At 41.4% G+C, this 16,565-nt stretch overlaps 1 protein-coding gene across 10 annotated transcripts in view; it reads left to right on the forward strand.

Moving 5' to 3' along the window:
* DNAH11 (dynein axonemal heavy chain 11) overlaps positions 1-16,565 on the forward strand; it is a 348,284-nt gene that overhangs the window by 192,003 nt on the left and 139,716 nt on the right. For all 10 annotated transcript variants that reach the window (XM_021063431.1, XM_021063432.1, XM_021063430.1 and 7 more), the window contains 8 exons: positions 589-754; positions 1,416-1,518; positions 3,337-3,576; positions 6,053-6,214; positions 6,465-6,658; positions 9,030-9,192; positions 10,312-10,435; positions 11,152-11,294. In XM_021063431.1, coding sequence (XP_020919090.1) covers positions 589-754; positions 1,416-1,518; positions 3,337-3,576; positions 6,053-6,214; positions 6,465-6,658; positions 9,030-9,192; positions 10,312-10,435; positions 11,152-11,294 — 1,295 coding nt within the window. The remainder of the gene's footprint in view (positions 1-588; positions 755-1,415; positions 1,519-3,336; positions 3,577-6,052; positions 6,215-6,464; positions 6,659-9,029; positions 9,193-10,311; positions 10,436-11,151; positions 11,295-16,565) is intronic.

Raw genomic sequence — 16,565 nt, forward strand, 5'->3', positions numbered from 1 at the left:
CAGTGTGACACCATGCTGCAGATGTTGACTCTGTAGGAAAGGAGAGGCAGGGTGAACTCTGGCGAAAGGAGGGAAGTTGGCAGAGAGTGTGACATAGAAGGAGGTGAACAGAGAAATGCTTCTGCTACTAACCTGCAGAGAGATGGTCCTTGAAGCCATAGAGTGGATGAAATGGGCAGAGGATGAGGAAAAATAAGGAAAAGGGACTAAGATTACATTTTATATTTATATACAAATATCTCCCTTTTTTTTTTTTTTTTTTTTTTTTTGCTTGTTAGGGCCGCACCCACGGCATATGGAGGTTAGGAGTCCAGTCGGAGCTGCAGCTGCTGGCCTACACCACTGCCACAGCAACACCAGATCCGAGCTGCATCTGCAACCTACCCCACAGCTCACGGCAACATCGGATCCTTAACCCACTGAGCGAGGCCAGGGATCGAACCTGCATCCTCATGGATCCTAGTGGGGTTCGTCAACCACTGAGCCACAGCTGGAACTCCTATATATAAATATCTTTATATTTTATTATAGTTAAACAGAAGGTTACATTTTATCTGATTGGCGGACAGAGTTTTATGTTGGTTTCAGGAATTCTTGAGAAACCTCTAGAGAAAAAAGCTGGTCGTAACTATGGTCCAGGAGGAAATAAAAAAATGGTTTATTTTATTGATGACATGAACATGCCTGAAGTGGACTTATATGGCACCGTTCAGCCCCACACTCTGATTCGACAGCATATTGATTATGGACACTGGTAAGTGGTTCTCTGTATTTAATTTTTTACTGACTAGTTACTATTACTATGGATAAACCATTAAAAGTGGAATTATCCCCAATTTCTTCCTCTTCGGAGGAGCATTTTCTATGATACTTTCTGAGTTTCACTTTGCATCCCCTGTGGCTCAGCTTAAATGGAAGAGATTTTCTTTGTATCTTTGGGAGAATTGGATTGAAAGGTATCTTAGAAACACAAACTGTCTGGTTTAGGCATTAATCTCCTTGCTATGTTAACTCACACTAAATTACTTAGGAGAGGCTGGACCTTATCCTGTGGGATCTAACTCTCTGGTGCTGTCTGGGCATTGCAGCCTGCCATCCATGATGTTAAGCAGAGGAAGAGCCCCCTGGTCTTGCTGTGGGGACTTCTAACCAGACTCACATGAGAATCAGTAAACAGTAATAGTACATATTGATCCAGCTCCATGTGTTGATTCTGGCATCAAAGGAGCCGTGTTGCCTTCCATTTTCTGATCTTTAGTTTTTATGTCTTTCAAATAGGGTAAGAAGCTCCACATCACAGAGCAGTTATAAAGATCAAAGGAGACAATTCGTGATGAAGTCCTTTATGAACCAGTGGGTTTTGTTGTTTTGTCATCTAGAGCTTTGGAGTTTAAGGTTCTGTTTCTATCCTGCAGGTATGACAGACAGAAAGTGAGGCTTAAAGAAATCCATGGCTGTCAGTATGTTGCCTGCATGAATCCGATGGTGGGCAGTTTTACTATCAATCCTAGACTACAGGTAGGATATTGACGACTGCGCTCCCCCATATAGCCCCTGGATGTCATAATTACATGGTATAGATCATAGTTCTTAGTGGTTTGAGATAAAAATTGGGATGTATGGTTCTCCCGGACATTTGGTGAAGCATGTATGCTTATTTTAATTAATAGACTTTTTAAGAGCAGCTTTACGTTATAGAAAAAGCTGAAAGTTCAAACAGTTCCCATATACCCCCTCACATCCCTGAACTCATTTATAAACACCTTGCATTAGTGTGCTGCATCAGTTACAACAACTGGTAAGGCAAATATTGATGTTATTATTACCTGAAGTCTATGTTTACATTAGAGTTCACTTTTTGTGTTTAATGTTCTGGCAAATGTAAAATTATAGGTGTCCATCATTACAGTCTTATACAGACTAGTTTCACTACCTTAAAAATCCCATGTTTCCCACCTGCTCAGCCCTCCCCACCCTCCTGAATCCCTGGCAACCACTGATCCCTCTCCTGTTTCTGTAGTGTTGCCTTTCCCATAGTATCGTATAGGTAGAGTCATATAGTATGTAGCCTCTTCAGCCAGGTTTTGTTCACTTAGCTTAAATATGCATTTACGGGAGTTCCCGTCGTGGCTCAGTGGTTAACGAATCCGACCAGGAACCATGAGGTTGATCCCTGGCCTCGCTCAGTGGGTTAAGGATCCAGCGTTGCCCTGAGCTGTGGTGCAGGTCGCAGATGCGGCTCGGATCCCACATTGCTGTGGCTCTGGCATAGGTCAGCGGCTACAGCTCCGATTCAACCCCTAGCCTGGGAACCTCCATATGCTGCGGGAGTGGCCCAAGAAATGGCAAAAAAACTAAATAAATAAATAAATAAATGTTACTCTGTCAAATTGTTGATGAATCCGACTAGGAACCATGAGGTTTCTGGTTCGATCTCTGGCTTTGATCAGTGGGTTAAGGATCCGGCGTTGCCGTGAGCTGTGGTGTAGGTTGCAGACTCGGCTCAGATCCCGTGTTTCTGTGGCTGTGGCATAGGCTGGTGGCTACAGCTCTGATTCCACCCCTAGCCTGGGAACCTCCATATGCCACTAGAGCGGCCAATAAATGGCAAAAAAGGCAAAACAAAAAACAAGCAAACAACGCATTTAAGGTCTCCATGTCTTTTCATGGCTTGATAGCTTATTTCTTTTTACCACTACCACTGTTTGGATTATCCACTTGCTTATTTAAGGATGTTTTGGTTGTTTCCACATTTTGGCAATTCTGAATAAAGCTGCTATAAATATTTATGTGTAGCAATAAGCTTTGAAGTAATAATCACCACCACAACCATGGTACTTAAAACAAGAGCATGCAGCAGTCCGTGTTGTTCACTCATTTATGTGTGTGGTCAGTTGAGACTCAGCTGGGTGACTGCTGATCTTCGCTGGGCTTGTTCACATGTTGGGGAGATAACTGTCAATGCACCTAGGGTGGCTTTGGCTGCAGTGATTGTGTTTGGGACAGTGTGGCTCTGCTTCATGTCTCTCACCCCTTGGCAGGCCTGTAGAACTCAGGCAAAGGTAGAGCCTTCAGAGAGGATGTGGAAAGACACAAGCCTGTTACTGTGATGGGTACTCTGTCACTTCTACTTTCTTCTGTTGGCTTGATCAAGTCATATGGCCAGTCTGAGAGCCATGGTGGAAGGCATGACCAAGTTACATGGCATTGGGCACAGATACAGGGAGAGCTGAAAAAATAGGGCTCCCTCCTTTTTGGTAATCTACTGTTAACCATTACTTTTCTATTCCATGCTACTCTTAAATTTGTTTTTTGTTTTTTTTTTTTTTTTCCCAGAGACATTTCACTGTGTTTGCATTCAACTTTCCATCCATGGATGCACTAAACACCATCTACAGCCAAATCCTGAGTTCCCATTTCCAGCATCAAGCGTTTGGTCCATCAGTTCTCAGGAGTGGCCCTGCTTTGATACAGGCAACAATTGCATTCCATCAGACAATGACACATAACTTTTTACCTACGGCCATTAAATTCCACTACCTCTTTAATCTGAGAGACCTGTCAAACGTCTTCCAGGTACTTTGATGGATCTGTGTTATGTGTCTTAAATGGAGCATCGATTATAGAAATATTAATGGTGTCCATTCATAGGAATTAGTTTGAAGCTATGCTGTGTACTTCTTTTCATAGAACGTAGTTTAAAACAATGCTACATACCTTCCTTTTCCAACATGGACTTCTCTGTGAAGTGAGTATAGTATGTTTATTAGTCTGATTCTGTCAGCAAGAGTAGTGGTTCCTCTTAGGATGCTAGAGACGTAACAGACTTAACTTCTGCAGCAGAAGGTAAGGTAGAAGTCTGGGCCTCCTGTTTCATTTATTTGATGTAAATGTTTGCGTGCCAAGTAAGAGGGATAATTTATCCTTTTTAAAATATTTCTAAGATATGGTTTTTAAACATTATATCAAGAGAAATCAGTTTCTTAAATTGCTAAATTATTTTAGTTTGGTGTTGACACTTAACTTGCTTGTCGGGTAAAAGGACAGTGTTTATGTATTTGCATTAGAAAGGAAATGCCAAAGAGGAAATTCAAAACTGGGAATTTTGAGGATACTCAACATACATGGCCTGCTTGATATAGTCGTTGAAGAATTATTTATGGCTTATAGTTCTTTTGTGACAGTAGAAGTAAATGGGTTGAAAGTGAAAACTTCATGAGACTTCTTTATATGGTGATTTTTGTTTCTTTATACATTGATAATCCTCTTTTCTAAATCTCTCCCCAACTGCTTTAAAACTTACACCACATTAAGCAAAAGCTCCCTAAGAACGCAGACCATTCTTTTCATCTTCATATTTCTAGCACCTACTTGAAGGCTATGCTCCCTAAAATGTTGTTTAGAAGCAGATTTTTAAGTCCATGCATTTCTTTTCTGTGAAAAGCTTCATTTGTGCTATATATTAGATGCTGTACAGCACAGGGAACTATATCTAGTCACTTGTGATGGAACATGATGGAGGATAATGTCAGAAAAAGAATGTGTATATATATATACACATATATACATATATATACATACGTATATGGATGGGTCACTTTGCTGAACAGTAGAAATTGACAGAACACTGTAAATCAACTATAATGAAAAAAATAAAAATCATTTTAAAAAATAAAAGCAGATTTTTAACATGTTATATATCTTACACCTATACAATATTATATGTCTGATATGTTTCAGTAGTCATTTTTAGGGCAAAAAAGGTAGGTTTTTAATGTTAGGAAGCAAGGGAGACTGGGGTGAGAGGCTGTCTGCTTTCCCTTCATATCTAGTCTGTCAGCTACACCTGACACCACCCAATAAATGTTCCACCTTTGGCAGCTAACCCTCTACAACTCCCTTGTCTTCTCCTGTGAGTCCAGAGCAAAGTGACTATCTCCTTGAGGGGTGCATCTTGATGAATCTAGGATCTCGAAGGACAGTGTTGAGGGAAGGGGAGAGTCGAGATGTTCTGACTACCCACGACATGTGAACTCGGGCAGTGGAGACTTGTGGGCTCACGTATTTCATCTGTGAAATGAAAGGGTTAGATTAAATGATACTGAAGGATTTTATTATTTTTTTTTTTTTTTGGTCTTTTTGTCTTTTTGCTATTTCTTGGGCTGCTCCCGCGGCATATGGAGTTTCCCAGGCTAGGGGTCTAATCGGAGCTGTAGCTGCCAGCCTATGCCAGAGCCACAGCAACTCGGGATCCGAGCCGCGTCTGCAACCTACACCACAGCTCACGGCAATGCTGGATCATTAACCCACTGAGCAAGGGCAGGGATTGAACCCTCAACCTCATGGTTCCTAGTCGGATTCGTTAACCACTGCGCCACAACGGGAACTCCCGAAGGATTTTAGAATAAAAAATATTGTCATCCGGAGTTCCGGATGGAGTTCATGGTGCCGTGGTTAACGAATCCGACTAGGAACCCTGAGGTTGCAGGTTCGATCCCTGGCCTTGCTTGGTGGTTTAAGGATCCGGCATTGCTGTGAGCTGTGGTGTAGGTTGCAGACACTGCTCAGATCCTTCATTGCTGTGGCTCTGACGTAGGCTGGCAGCAACAGCTCTGATTAGACCCCTAGCCTGGAAACCTGCATGTGCCACAGGAGCGGCCCTAGAAAAGGCAAAAAGAAAAAAAAAAGACAAAAAATATATATATGTTACCATCCTGTGACTTTCATGTTAGCTGTTTGTACTTTGGTTTGGAAACTGAATTCATTGGAAGCACAAGTTCTAAAAGATACAGTATTTAGTTCCTGGGCTGACTTTTGAAATACAGTCTTAGCTGCATTCCTAAAAATGGCTACAATGATAGTTAATTTTTTTAAATGTTGCTTATCAGAAAGTACAACTACTAGTATATATGTATTGTGAATTGTGGTATTTCTTGTACCTTGGTGTATTGCTAAATTCAGTGCACAGTTAAAGAAAATGTTAAAAGACAATGTTATCTTGGAATGTTTTCACCTTCTGAATTTTTAATTTTTTCCCACCCTTGCCTTTTAGGGGATTTTATTTGCTTCTTCTGAATGTTTAAAGGGTCCAAATGATTTAATACAGCTATGGCTTCATGAATCTTATCGTGTTTATGGAGACAGACTGATAGACACAAAGGATTGTAATTTGTTCCAGAAAAAAATGCTGGAGACTGCTAATAAATATTTTGAAGTAAGCATATGAATGTCGGAGGTCACTGCTCTGGCACAAAATGGCATTGGGGCAGAAATGAGATGAGCATGTGAATGCAGGGCACACATGCTTACGGTGCTGAGACAGCTGTGAATCCGAGGTGCACTCGGTCTGTACTTGGGAACATTCTACCCACCTACTCCTGGATTGACCCTGGATGGGTCACTCTCAGATATGAATCATCTCTAAAGACTGACATGACCGCATCTTTCTCTTCCTCCTCCTGCAGGGTGTAGACAGTCAGCTTTTGCTCCAGCAGCCCCTCATTTATTGCCACTTTGCTAATGGCAAGGAAGACCTGTGTTACATGCCAGTGAAGGACTGGGAGGTGCTGAAGACATTTCTTACAGAAGCATTAGATAACTACAACGACCTCAATGCTGCCATGCCCCTCGTGCTCTTTGAAGATGCCATGCAACATGTGTGAGTTGATTGGTTGTGATGCTTTTTCACAAAGTGAAAACAGCTGGGCATCCACAGTTGTGGCTACTCTCTAGATCATACTCAGCCCTCCAGTCTTCACATGGCCCTCTCCCTGGGCATGTGTTTGTATCCAGATTTCTCCTTTTCATGAAACCAGTTGTACTGTATAAGGGCACCCACTACTCCCATAAGACCTCCTCTTAACCAATTACTTATTCAATAACCCTATTTCCAATAAACTTATTTTCTGAGGTACTGGTGATTAGGAATTCAATATATGAATTTGGGCAGGGGGATGGCCATTCAATTAATAACACTGGCTTCTCTAACAAGTGATAATTTGAGCAAAGATAATGAAAAGATAATGAAGTAAGACAAAAGAACAACATGAAAGCAATTCAAGCAGATCAAAACAGTGTGGAGAATTCAGTTTTTAGAAGAGGTATTCTTTATTTTTTTTTATAATTTTTGTTTTTTCCATTATAGCTGGTTTACAGTGTTCTGTCAGTTTTCTACTATACAGCATAACCTTTCCACAGAATAGAAGAGTTACTCTTTTTTTTTTTTTTTTTTTGGTCTGTCTTTTGTCCTTTTTTTAGGGCCGCACTCACGGCATATGGAGGTTCCCAGGCTAGGGGTCTAAAAGGGGCTGTAGCTGCTGGCCTGTGCCACAGCCACAGCCACACCAGATCTGAGCTGTGTCTGTGACCTACACCACAGCTCACGGCAAAGCCAGATCCTTAACCCATTGATCGAGGCCAGGGATCGAACGCAACCTCATGGTTCCTAGTCTGATTCGTTTCCGCTGAGCCACAACGGGAACTCCAGAAGAGTTATTCTTTAAACTGTTGAGCCCAAGTGCCTAAGAAGAACTTGGGAGGCCTCTACATCATCCCTTATTATAAGCACGTTCAGTCTTGATTGTTTGGTTGAGCCTTTGCAGTTGCAGTCCTCCGTTAATGCAGACAAAAGAGCTCCAGTTAGAGTCTCTGATCTGGTGTGAAGTGAGTTGTTGGTATCACTGCTGCCGGTTGGGCTGGTACACGCCGACCATCTGCTGTGGCTCAGGTGAAAGAGATGCGCCACTGGTGCTGAGGAGACTTCTCCTATAATCCTTCAACCTGGAGCTCTCAGTGACCTATAAGGGAAGGCTGTTATTTTGATCAGGGATTATGAGCTAGAAGCTGCTTTTCTCAGCGTCAGAGGTGATTTCACAGGGTGTCCTTGAGTGTGGTAGGAAGGGACATTGCCATTTAGAGAGACTCTGGAAAGTGCAGACCTCAAAGCATACACTAAAATGAAATAAAAAACCTGCTTGGTAATTTGGGGTTTCACTCACATCAGAGTAGTTTTACAACTTTCCCATGGTGGTTTTGTAGTGTGGTCATGTAAAGTAAAATTTAATGAGATGGCTGAGCCTATAATAATAACCTGTCTTTTCAGTCATCAGAGGTTTCCAGGAAATGATCACATGTATGGTCCTAATATAAATGACCCCAACTATTTTTTCTTTCAAAAAGTGCTCTTAAAAAAAAAAAAAAAATCTGTGTGGCTCAATCAGGGCTCGAAGCTTAAATTCATTTCAGGAAAAAACAGAGCAAATACAGCAGTGTTTTTTCTTTTTTGTTTTTTGTTTTGCATTTAGGCTTCCATATGCTTATATTTTGTTTTGTTGTTTTTCTTAATATTTACAGCATAGTTACAACATACTTCTTCAGTCAAACTCATATTTTGATCATGTTAAAGCCACCCTATTCCTAAATGAAAAATGTAGCAATAATATCAATAGTTTAAGCATTCAGAATTGCTTCAATAATATAGAACAAGGGGTTAGTTGACCCTGCCAGACATTTAACTCTGAGATCCTAATGGTTTCAGTAAAGGTTTTCGAGGCTTGAGACACAGGGAAAGCTTTAGTGCAAAGGAGGTAAGAATCAAAGAGGCAAGTTTTAAAAACGCATGAAGTTAATCACATGTGAGGTGTTTGTTGGTCTGAACAAATTCATTCTTTCCATAGTACTTCCACGGCAAAGGTTTCTGGCGCAGAGACATTCTCCCTCAGATGTCCTTGTATGTGAATGCTGATGTGAGGTTGGGATCTTTCTTGCTCATCAGGAGTGTGTGGCCCTTGGATGGAAGGCCATGTCTCCACTCTCTCATTCTGTGGAGACGTTAACAGCAAGGACAGTGTGTTAGGCAAGAGCTGGGAGGAAGAACCAGGCAGCATCTTGGTTTGATGGGAAAACAGGAACAAAGACTAAAATTTGAAATGAAAATCAGAACTTAGCATCTAAATATTTTTGAAATGAAACAGACGCAGCTCGCAGGCCTGTCGGAGGTCACCTGCGGAGGGCGCACTTTCTCTCTCCAGGTGTCGCATCAGCAGAATCCTGCAGACCCCTCAGGGTTCCGCGCTCTTGATTGGCGTGGGGGGCAGTGGCAAGCAGAGCCTGTCCCGCCTGGCAGCTTACATTTGCGGACTTGAGGTCTTCCAGGTCACTCTGACCCAAGGCTTTGGAATCCAAGAACTTCGGGTGAGTGCAATGATTGACAGCCCCATGCCCCTTCCGCAAGGATCAAAGCACACCAGTCAGCCAGGCAGGAGTGGGGAAAGCTCTTAGGGGGATTTAGTTGCCTCTGGCTATTTCTCCTTCATGGTCAAATTAGTAATAGCAAATTTCTACTAGCGTTTATAGATAGATAAGCCTGCAAGCCTGTAGACCTGGCTCAGAAGGTATTTTATTAAATACTTGCTTATATAAGCATGTTTTTTCTTTCCCATTGACCATATCTGATATTCAGCAACATTCTTATTCCTTTACAATGAAGGTAGGGGAAAAAAAGATACTTTTTTACAAGTGTAAAGAGACTTCTTCCCCTCTGGGTAGGATTATGAAAATAAATACAGATGGAAACTCAGTCAAGAAACTTATATTTTTTAAATTTGGTTTTTTTTTTTCATTGAAGTATAGTTGATTTACAATGTGTGTTCTACACAGCAAAATGATTCTACACAGAAAAAAATGATTCACATACATATCTATATATTCTTTTACATATTCTTGTGCATTATGATTTATCCAAGGATCTTGAATATAGTTCCTTGTGCTATACAAGAACCTTGTTTATCCATTCTATATGTAGCAGTTTGCCTCTGCTCATCCAAAACTAATATTTTGCTCTTTAATCACAACCATACTTTAAAAATTTGTGGCAAGTGCTATTTTAAACCAAAACAAACAAACAAAAGCCACATGCTTTCTTTCCTACTAAATAAGTAATCACCAAGCAATGAAATAGGCAGTTGTTGAAATGAGATTAAAAAAACAAACAAACAAAAAAAAAAAAACCACCTTTTTACTGCATTGCTTGACAAAGTATGAAATTCACGTGAATTGAAGGGAATTTGTTCCTTAAAAGCCTGTTTTCAGGCTCAGGCTCCATTAAGCCAGGGACACGACTGTCTTCATCACACGCCAGAAGAGGAGGTGATGTCATGCTATTTGCTTCCACAACACAAGGGTCGCCGAGAGGAAAGTCCCTGTAAATAGAGGGAGAGGACAGCATGCAGCCCTCCCGTGGCCGTGTCTCAGTTCTCCCCAGCGCTCGAAGCATTCTAACAAGATGTGAGCAATGGCCTCCTTTCCTTGTAGGTAGATCTTGCCAATTTGTACATCAGAACCGGAGCCAAGAACTTGCCCACCGCGTTCCTGCTGACAGATGCCCAGGTTCTAGATGAGAGCTTTCTTGTGCTGATTAATGACTTGCTGGCATCAGGTGATTAAACCGACACGTTGCGTGAAAGATCTTCCCCAAAGACAAATGATCTGTAGTTTCAGTGAACTTTCAATAGAGATAATTTGTCTTGGAGACATTTGCTGTGGGGCAGTCCTGGGGGAGAAAGCTATAAACCTTACCCATTTGAAGGGTATCATTTTCTCAGTCTCTGCTTGTGGGTGTGAAGGGCCTTCAGGCAAGTAAATGTTATTCTTACCTGTGTTTAGTGGGTGAGTTCCTCATAGCTTGCCCTCCATGTGTCATATGCCTTGTAGGTGCAAAAAAAAAAAAAAAAAAGAAAAAGAAAAATTGAAGAAATTCCCGTTGTGGCTCAGGGGTAATGAACACGACTAGTATCCATGAGGATGTGGGTTTGAACCCTGGCTTCACTCAGTGGGTTGCATTGCCACAAGCTGTGGTGTAGGTCACAAATGTGACTGGGATCAGGCATTCTTATGGCTGTGGTGTAGGCTGGCAGCTGTAGCTCCAATTAGAACCCTAGCCTGGGAACTTCCATATGCTGCAATAAGGCAAGAAAAAAAGAAAGAGAGGGAGAGAGAGGGAGGAAGGAGGGAAGAAAGGTAGATAGATTGCATTTCTGATTTCAAACTCTTTATCATTTAAAACAGACTTTATATTATAATGCATTTCAAGTCTTACCTAAAATTTAAATTGTAGCAGTGTCTTACTAATTCTTCTCATTCCTTTGGGGACAGGAGAAATCCCTGATCTGTTCAGTGATGAAGATGTAGACAAGATAATTTCCGGAATTCGTAACGAAGTGCGCAGTCTGGGCATGGTGGACTCCAAAGAAAACTGCTGGAAATTCTTTTTGGCTCGGGCACGACTACATCTCAAAGTAAGAAACACTTGCTTTGCTTGCATATTAGTAAAAACATGCTGTGGATACTCTGATATGGTTCTGTTTCAGGATTCAGATAACGAGTTTGAGTTCCACTCCTTCCCTGGTAAGAACATCCAGTCATTCCTTCTGAAAGGACTTAGGCATTTCCCATGAGTGTGGGGAGGGCACCTTCTATAAGTTGTCTGTGATGCTGGCTTCTACGTAGCATTGTTTCAAGAAGATGGCTGTGCAAGTGAACTGGACACAGTCTCTGTCCTTGAGGAGCTTACCCTTGTATAGGAGACGAGAGACATCATGAATCATTAGAGTATGGGAGCAATCTAAATAGTGCCGTGCAAGGAGTTCCCGTCATGGCTCAGCAGTTAAGGAACCGAACTAGTATCCATGAGGACACAGGTTCGATCCCTGGACCCACTCAGTGGGTTAAGGATCTGGCATTGCCATGAGCTATGGTATAGGTTGCAGATGTGGCTTGGATCCTATGTTGCTGTGGCTGTGGTGTGGGCCGGCAGCTACAGCTTTGATTCGACCCCTAGCCTGGGAACCTCTATGTGCCTCGGGTTTGGCTCTAAAAGACAAAAAAAAAAAAAAAAAAAAAAATTAGTACCCATGCAAGTACAGAGGAATGCAGCACCCCTCCTAAAGCAATGAGCCCTTTTGGAGGAGGCAATGTGCTCTGTGTCAAGTCTGGATTGGAGTTCACGAAGAAGCAGTGGGTTGTGGAAGAACTTTCAGGGAAAGGAACTAACATTTATGTAAGAGAACGAGTGGACTGCACAGCACATACTGGGAGAAAACCCAGAGAAGCTTTAAATGACTGGAACATGGAGCTCCTGATGGAAGAACCAGGTGCATCAGGCTGGGAAAGTAAATTGGGGTGAGATAGGGTTTTTGTACATGATTAAGGGAACAATGGGAGAGTTTGAATTAAGGAAGTGACTCTTACGTTAACCCTGGACGGCAAGTAATTGAGGACTGAGGCTACCCCACGCTTTAGTGTAGCATGTTGGGACAGAGCAGAACCAAGTTACAGCGGCAGTAAGGATGAAGTATTAGCCCAGGAAACCTCTCCACTCTCACGACAGGAAGCCAATTTAAAATGCTGTTATGGAAAAGTCAGACTTCCTCGCATAGTAATGTCTAGTGATCTAGAAAAGGTGCTACTTTTTCTTTCTTTTTTTTTTATTACTCAATGAATTTATTACATTTATAGTTGTACAATGATCATCACAATCCAATTTTATAGGATTTCCTTCCCACACCCCCAGCGCCTTACCCCACCCCCCACCCTGTCTCCTTTGGAGACCATAAGTTTCTGTGAGTCAGCATCTCTTCTGCAAACAAGTTCATTGTGTGCTTTTTTTCAGATTCCACATGTCAGTGATAGCATTTGATGTTGGCATCTCATTGTCTGACTGACTTCACTTAGCATGATAATTTCTAGGTTCATCCATGTTGCTAAAAATGTTGTTATTTTGTTCATTTTAGTCTTTTTTTTTTTTTTTTGTCTTTTTGTCTTTTTAGGGCATTTTGTTCATTTTAATGGCTGAGTAGTATTCCATTGTGTATATGTACCACACCTTCTTGATCCCCTCCTCTGTCGATGGACATTTAGGCTCCTTCTAGCATGCCATACCTATTGAGTTTGCAATGGACTTGGCAGATCCTGTAAAGCCTGGAGTATACAGGAAGGGATGGCAAGTGGCATTAGCTGTGAATCCACCTCTGCATGGAGGTTAAGGAGTAGAGTAACTAGATTCCCCTCCATCCTTGTATTTGAAATTCCTCATGAGTCTTACTGAGCAATTCTGAGCTGAGGTTAGAAATCAGAATTTAAGGTTTGGTTGCCCAAAGAAAAGTTTTCTGCTCATCAAGAACATGGCTAAGCTTATATTTACCAGGTTGTAAAGAGGCAGAGATTTCTCCCTGTTCCATTGTGGTAAATTTGGATCAAATTTTCATCGTGAAATGGGAAAACAAGTACAGTAAGAGAATTTGAGATACTGATGTTAGAATCAGCGTCAGTTCAAGTCTGCTGTTCAGAGCAGCAGAATCAACATCACCTAGAAAGATACCTTTCACAAATGCAAATTCCCAGCCCCACCCCAGACCACTTGAATGGAAAACTCTTGGTGGGACCCAGAAATCTGTTTTAACAAAACTTCCAGGTGATTCTGAAGCAGACTGAAATTTGACAACCATTGTAGTTTTTTTTTTTAATTACTTAATGAATTTTATTACATTTATAGGTGTACAGCAATCATCACAACCAAATTTTATAGCATTTCCAACCATTGTTATAAATACTGCTAACAGGAGCCTCCTGTATGAACATCATATGTGTACAACTTCACTTGCTTTTGGAGGGTAGATTCTTCGAAAGGGAATTGCTAAGTCTAGTAGTTAGGGTTTGTAGTGGTTTAAAAGGATGCCTGCAAAAGCTCTGAAGCTCTTCTGCCTCACAGGTGAGATCTGGGTCCCCCTTCCTTGGATCTGGGTGGGCTTATGATTGCTTCAGCCAGTAGAGTACAGCAAGGCAGAAGGGATGCTGAACAACCTCCAAGGCTAAGTCACAAAGGACCCACTTTTCCATTGAATTGTACGTGGCTTTGTTGATGCATTCTGTGTATATTAAGTGGTTAGGCTTATACATGTGTGTCATATGTTTTTCCTATTCTAGCATTTGTCATTTAAATGTCTACATGGTATATGTCTATTTGTTTGTAACTCTGGAAAGTTTTTCCAGGTGTTTTTGTTTTTGTTTTGCCTTTTCTAGGGCTGCACCTGTGGCATATGGAGGTTCCCAGGCTAGGGGTCTAATCAGAGCTGTAGCCACCGGCCTACACCAGAGCCACAGCAACACGGTATCTGAGCCGCATCTGCAACCTACACCACAGCTCACGGCAATGCTGGATCCTTAACCCACTGAGCATGGTCAGGGATTGAACCCGCACTCTGGTGGTTCCTAGTTGGATTCGTTAACCACTTTGCCACAACAGGAACTCCTTTCTAGGTTTTTATACTAGATTAGTTAACATCTTCCTTTATGGATTTGAGGTTTCTTACATATTTAGGAAGGCATTTTTCTCTCCACAATTTTAAAACACTTGACTAGAAGCAGCTGAAACTCAGCTGTGCTATAAATGAAGGGGATACCCAGGAGCTGATCCTAGAGCCTCCACATCAGAGTGTAGACCGGCTCAGTAATCCCCCTACACGCCCATGCCATGCCATCTTTCTCTCCTGCCAGCGTCCACCTGCTGCTTCCTGCCTCACAAGCCCACCCTGAGTGCGGTAGGGTCTGTATTCCAGGCAGGAAGAAGGTGGGGCAAAGACCTGGGGCTCTCTGAATCAGAAATCCAATGCTCCCCCTGAGACCCCAGGCTGACATCTTACTACAAGTATGTCCCAGGCTACCTCTTCTTACCATTGATCTTGTCACATAGCCTTTATGAATAAAGCTATAAATGGATTCAGAATATTTCCAGTATCAGCCACTTCAGGGCCCACATGCTTTCATGCTCTATGTTTAAAACTATGCTACATCTTGAAGAGATTTATTACTGTCTATGACAAAGACTGAGCTGAGAGGTTTACATTATTTTCCAAAAAGATGTGTTTTTATCTCAACACCATGTACTTCTTCCGTAGTAATTTAAAGTACCACTTTTATTATATGCCAAATGACTGTGTTAGCCGTGTCCGTCTCCAAATTCTCTCTTCTGTTTTCTTGATATTTCTGATTCCAGCTTTGTGCTATGTAAGTTATGAAAGCTTTTGTATCTCACATCCTATTGCACCTAAGTTTTCTTTGTTGCTTTTACATGGCTTTTTTTTTTTTAAATGTCTGGATAAATAGCAGAACCATTTTGTCAAATTCTAAACAATTTAAATTTTGATTGAGATCATGCTGAAAGCTTTTTTTATATTAGGGAGAATTTGATCTTCATGATAAAAATTCATGTATTTGTTTTGTAGGATTGTTTCCCCTATAAAGCTTTCTAATAGTGTATTGTTTCTATCTACAAGAGCTGTTGATTTTTAACTTTATAACCAGCTGCCTTACTGCCTCGCTGATTGTTGCTATTAGTTGGTTGATATATAGCTTACAGGTAATGATAATTTGTCTTTCCTCATATTCTGTTTATCTGTTCTCCTTCCTAATTGCATTGGTAAATCTACAAAGAAAGTGTTTCTAATGCTTCACTATTACATTTTATGTTGTTGACTCAGGATATACCTTGTCAAGGAAGTATGTACCTATTGTATTCCTTTGCAGCATCTCTTGAGATAATTATATGGCAGTTTTCCTTGAACTTATTAATATCCATGTAGTACAGAGATTGTACAGAAGTTTTACATTTTCATATTTTTAAATCCATCAGCCCTCTCCTTTATTTGTTTCCTTTGATTCTGTGCTTTCGCAAGCCTTACCAAAACTGAGATCAGTTTTATGTTTACCTCTATTGTGGTCTAAGCCTTTTCATAGTCAGATTTTTTTTTTTTTTAGTATGTCCCTTGGTATAAGCTAGACTCAGTTTTGGAGTTAGGTCTGGATCATTTTTCCTTACTGCCACAGGATTACTAATTGAATATTTTATCTCTTCTCTACTAAACTGAGTAGGAAGGCTTTTTTGGTTTTTGGTTTTTTTAAATGCTAAGGAGGAATAAGATCTCCCCCTAAATACTTCTCATCCTTCTGGGCCTTGTCACTTAGTTTGCTACATCATGAAAAAGGTGAGTGGTCAGCATGTTACCCTGACAGAGAAATGATGTAGCAAAGAAATGGGTCTCCCTTTGGCAAGAAAATGGCAGCTTCTTTCTCTTCATCTAAATATATCACCCTCAACTCCTTGCAATTATTTTTTAAGAATAATAGATTTCTCCATACTAGTTTCTTAAATCGTGATATTCACAAGCATGTGCTAAAGACTTGGAACTTCTGCTTAGCTGCTGTTTCCTTTGCATATGTTCCTAGCTGGGCAACACGGGATGCTAAATGTGTTACAAGGCTTGGTGAGCACACCTCGCAGGTCAAGCTAAATGATGTGGAGTTGCCACCCCATTACCCGTGCTCATCACCCAGAGGCAATTCCCCCTCATGGCTCGCTTGCCCAGCACCAGCTCTAGCTCTGTCCATCTCTGTCCTGCCAACCATGTCCACTGCTCTGGACCACACTTCTGTGAATACGGTGCCCTAGCTCCTGCCCTCACAGGTTCTCATACAAGCAGAATGAAAAGAGCTTCATGGAGAGACGAAAGGTA

The sequence above is a fragment of the Sus scrofa genome, chromosome 9 (genome assembly GCF_000003025.6).
Source record: "Sus scrofa isolate TJ Tabasco breed Duroc chromosome 9, Sscrofa11.1, whole genome shotgun sequence".
In the NCBI taxonomy this organism is placed as follows: Eukaryota; Metazoa; Chordata; class Mammalia; order Artiodactyla; family Suidae; genus Sus; species Sus scrofa.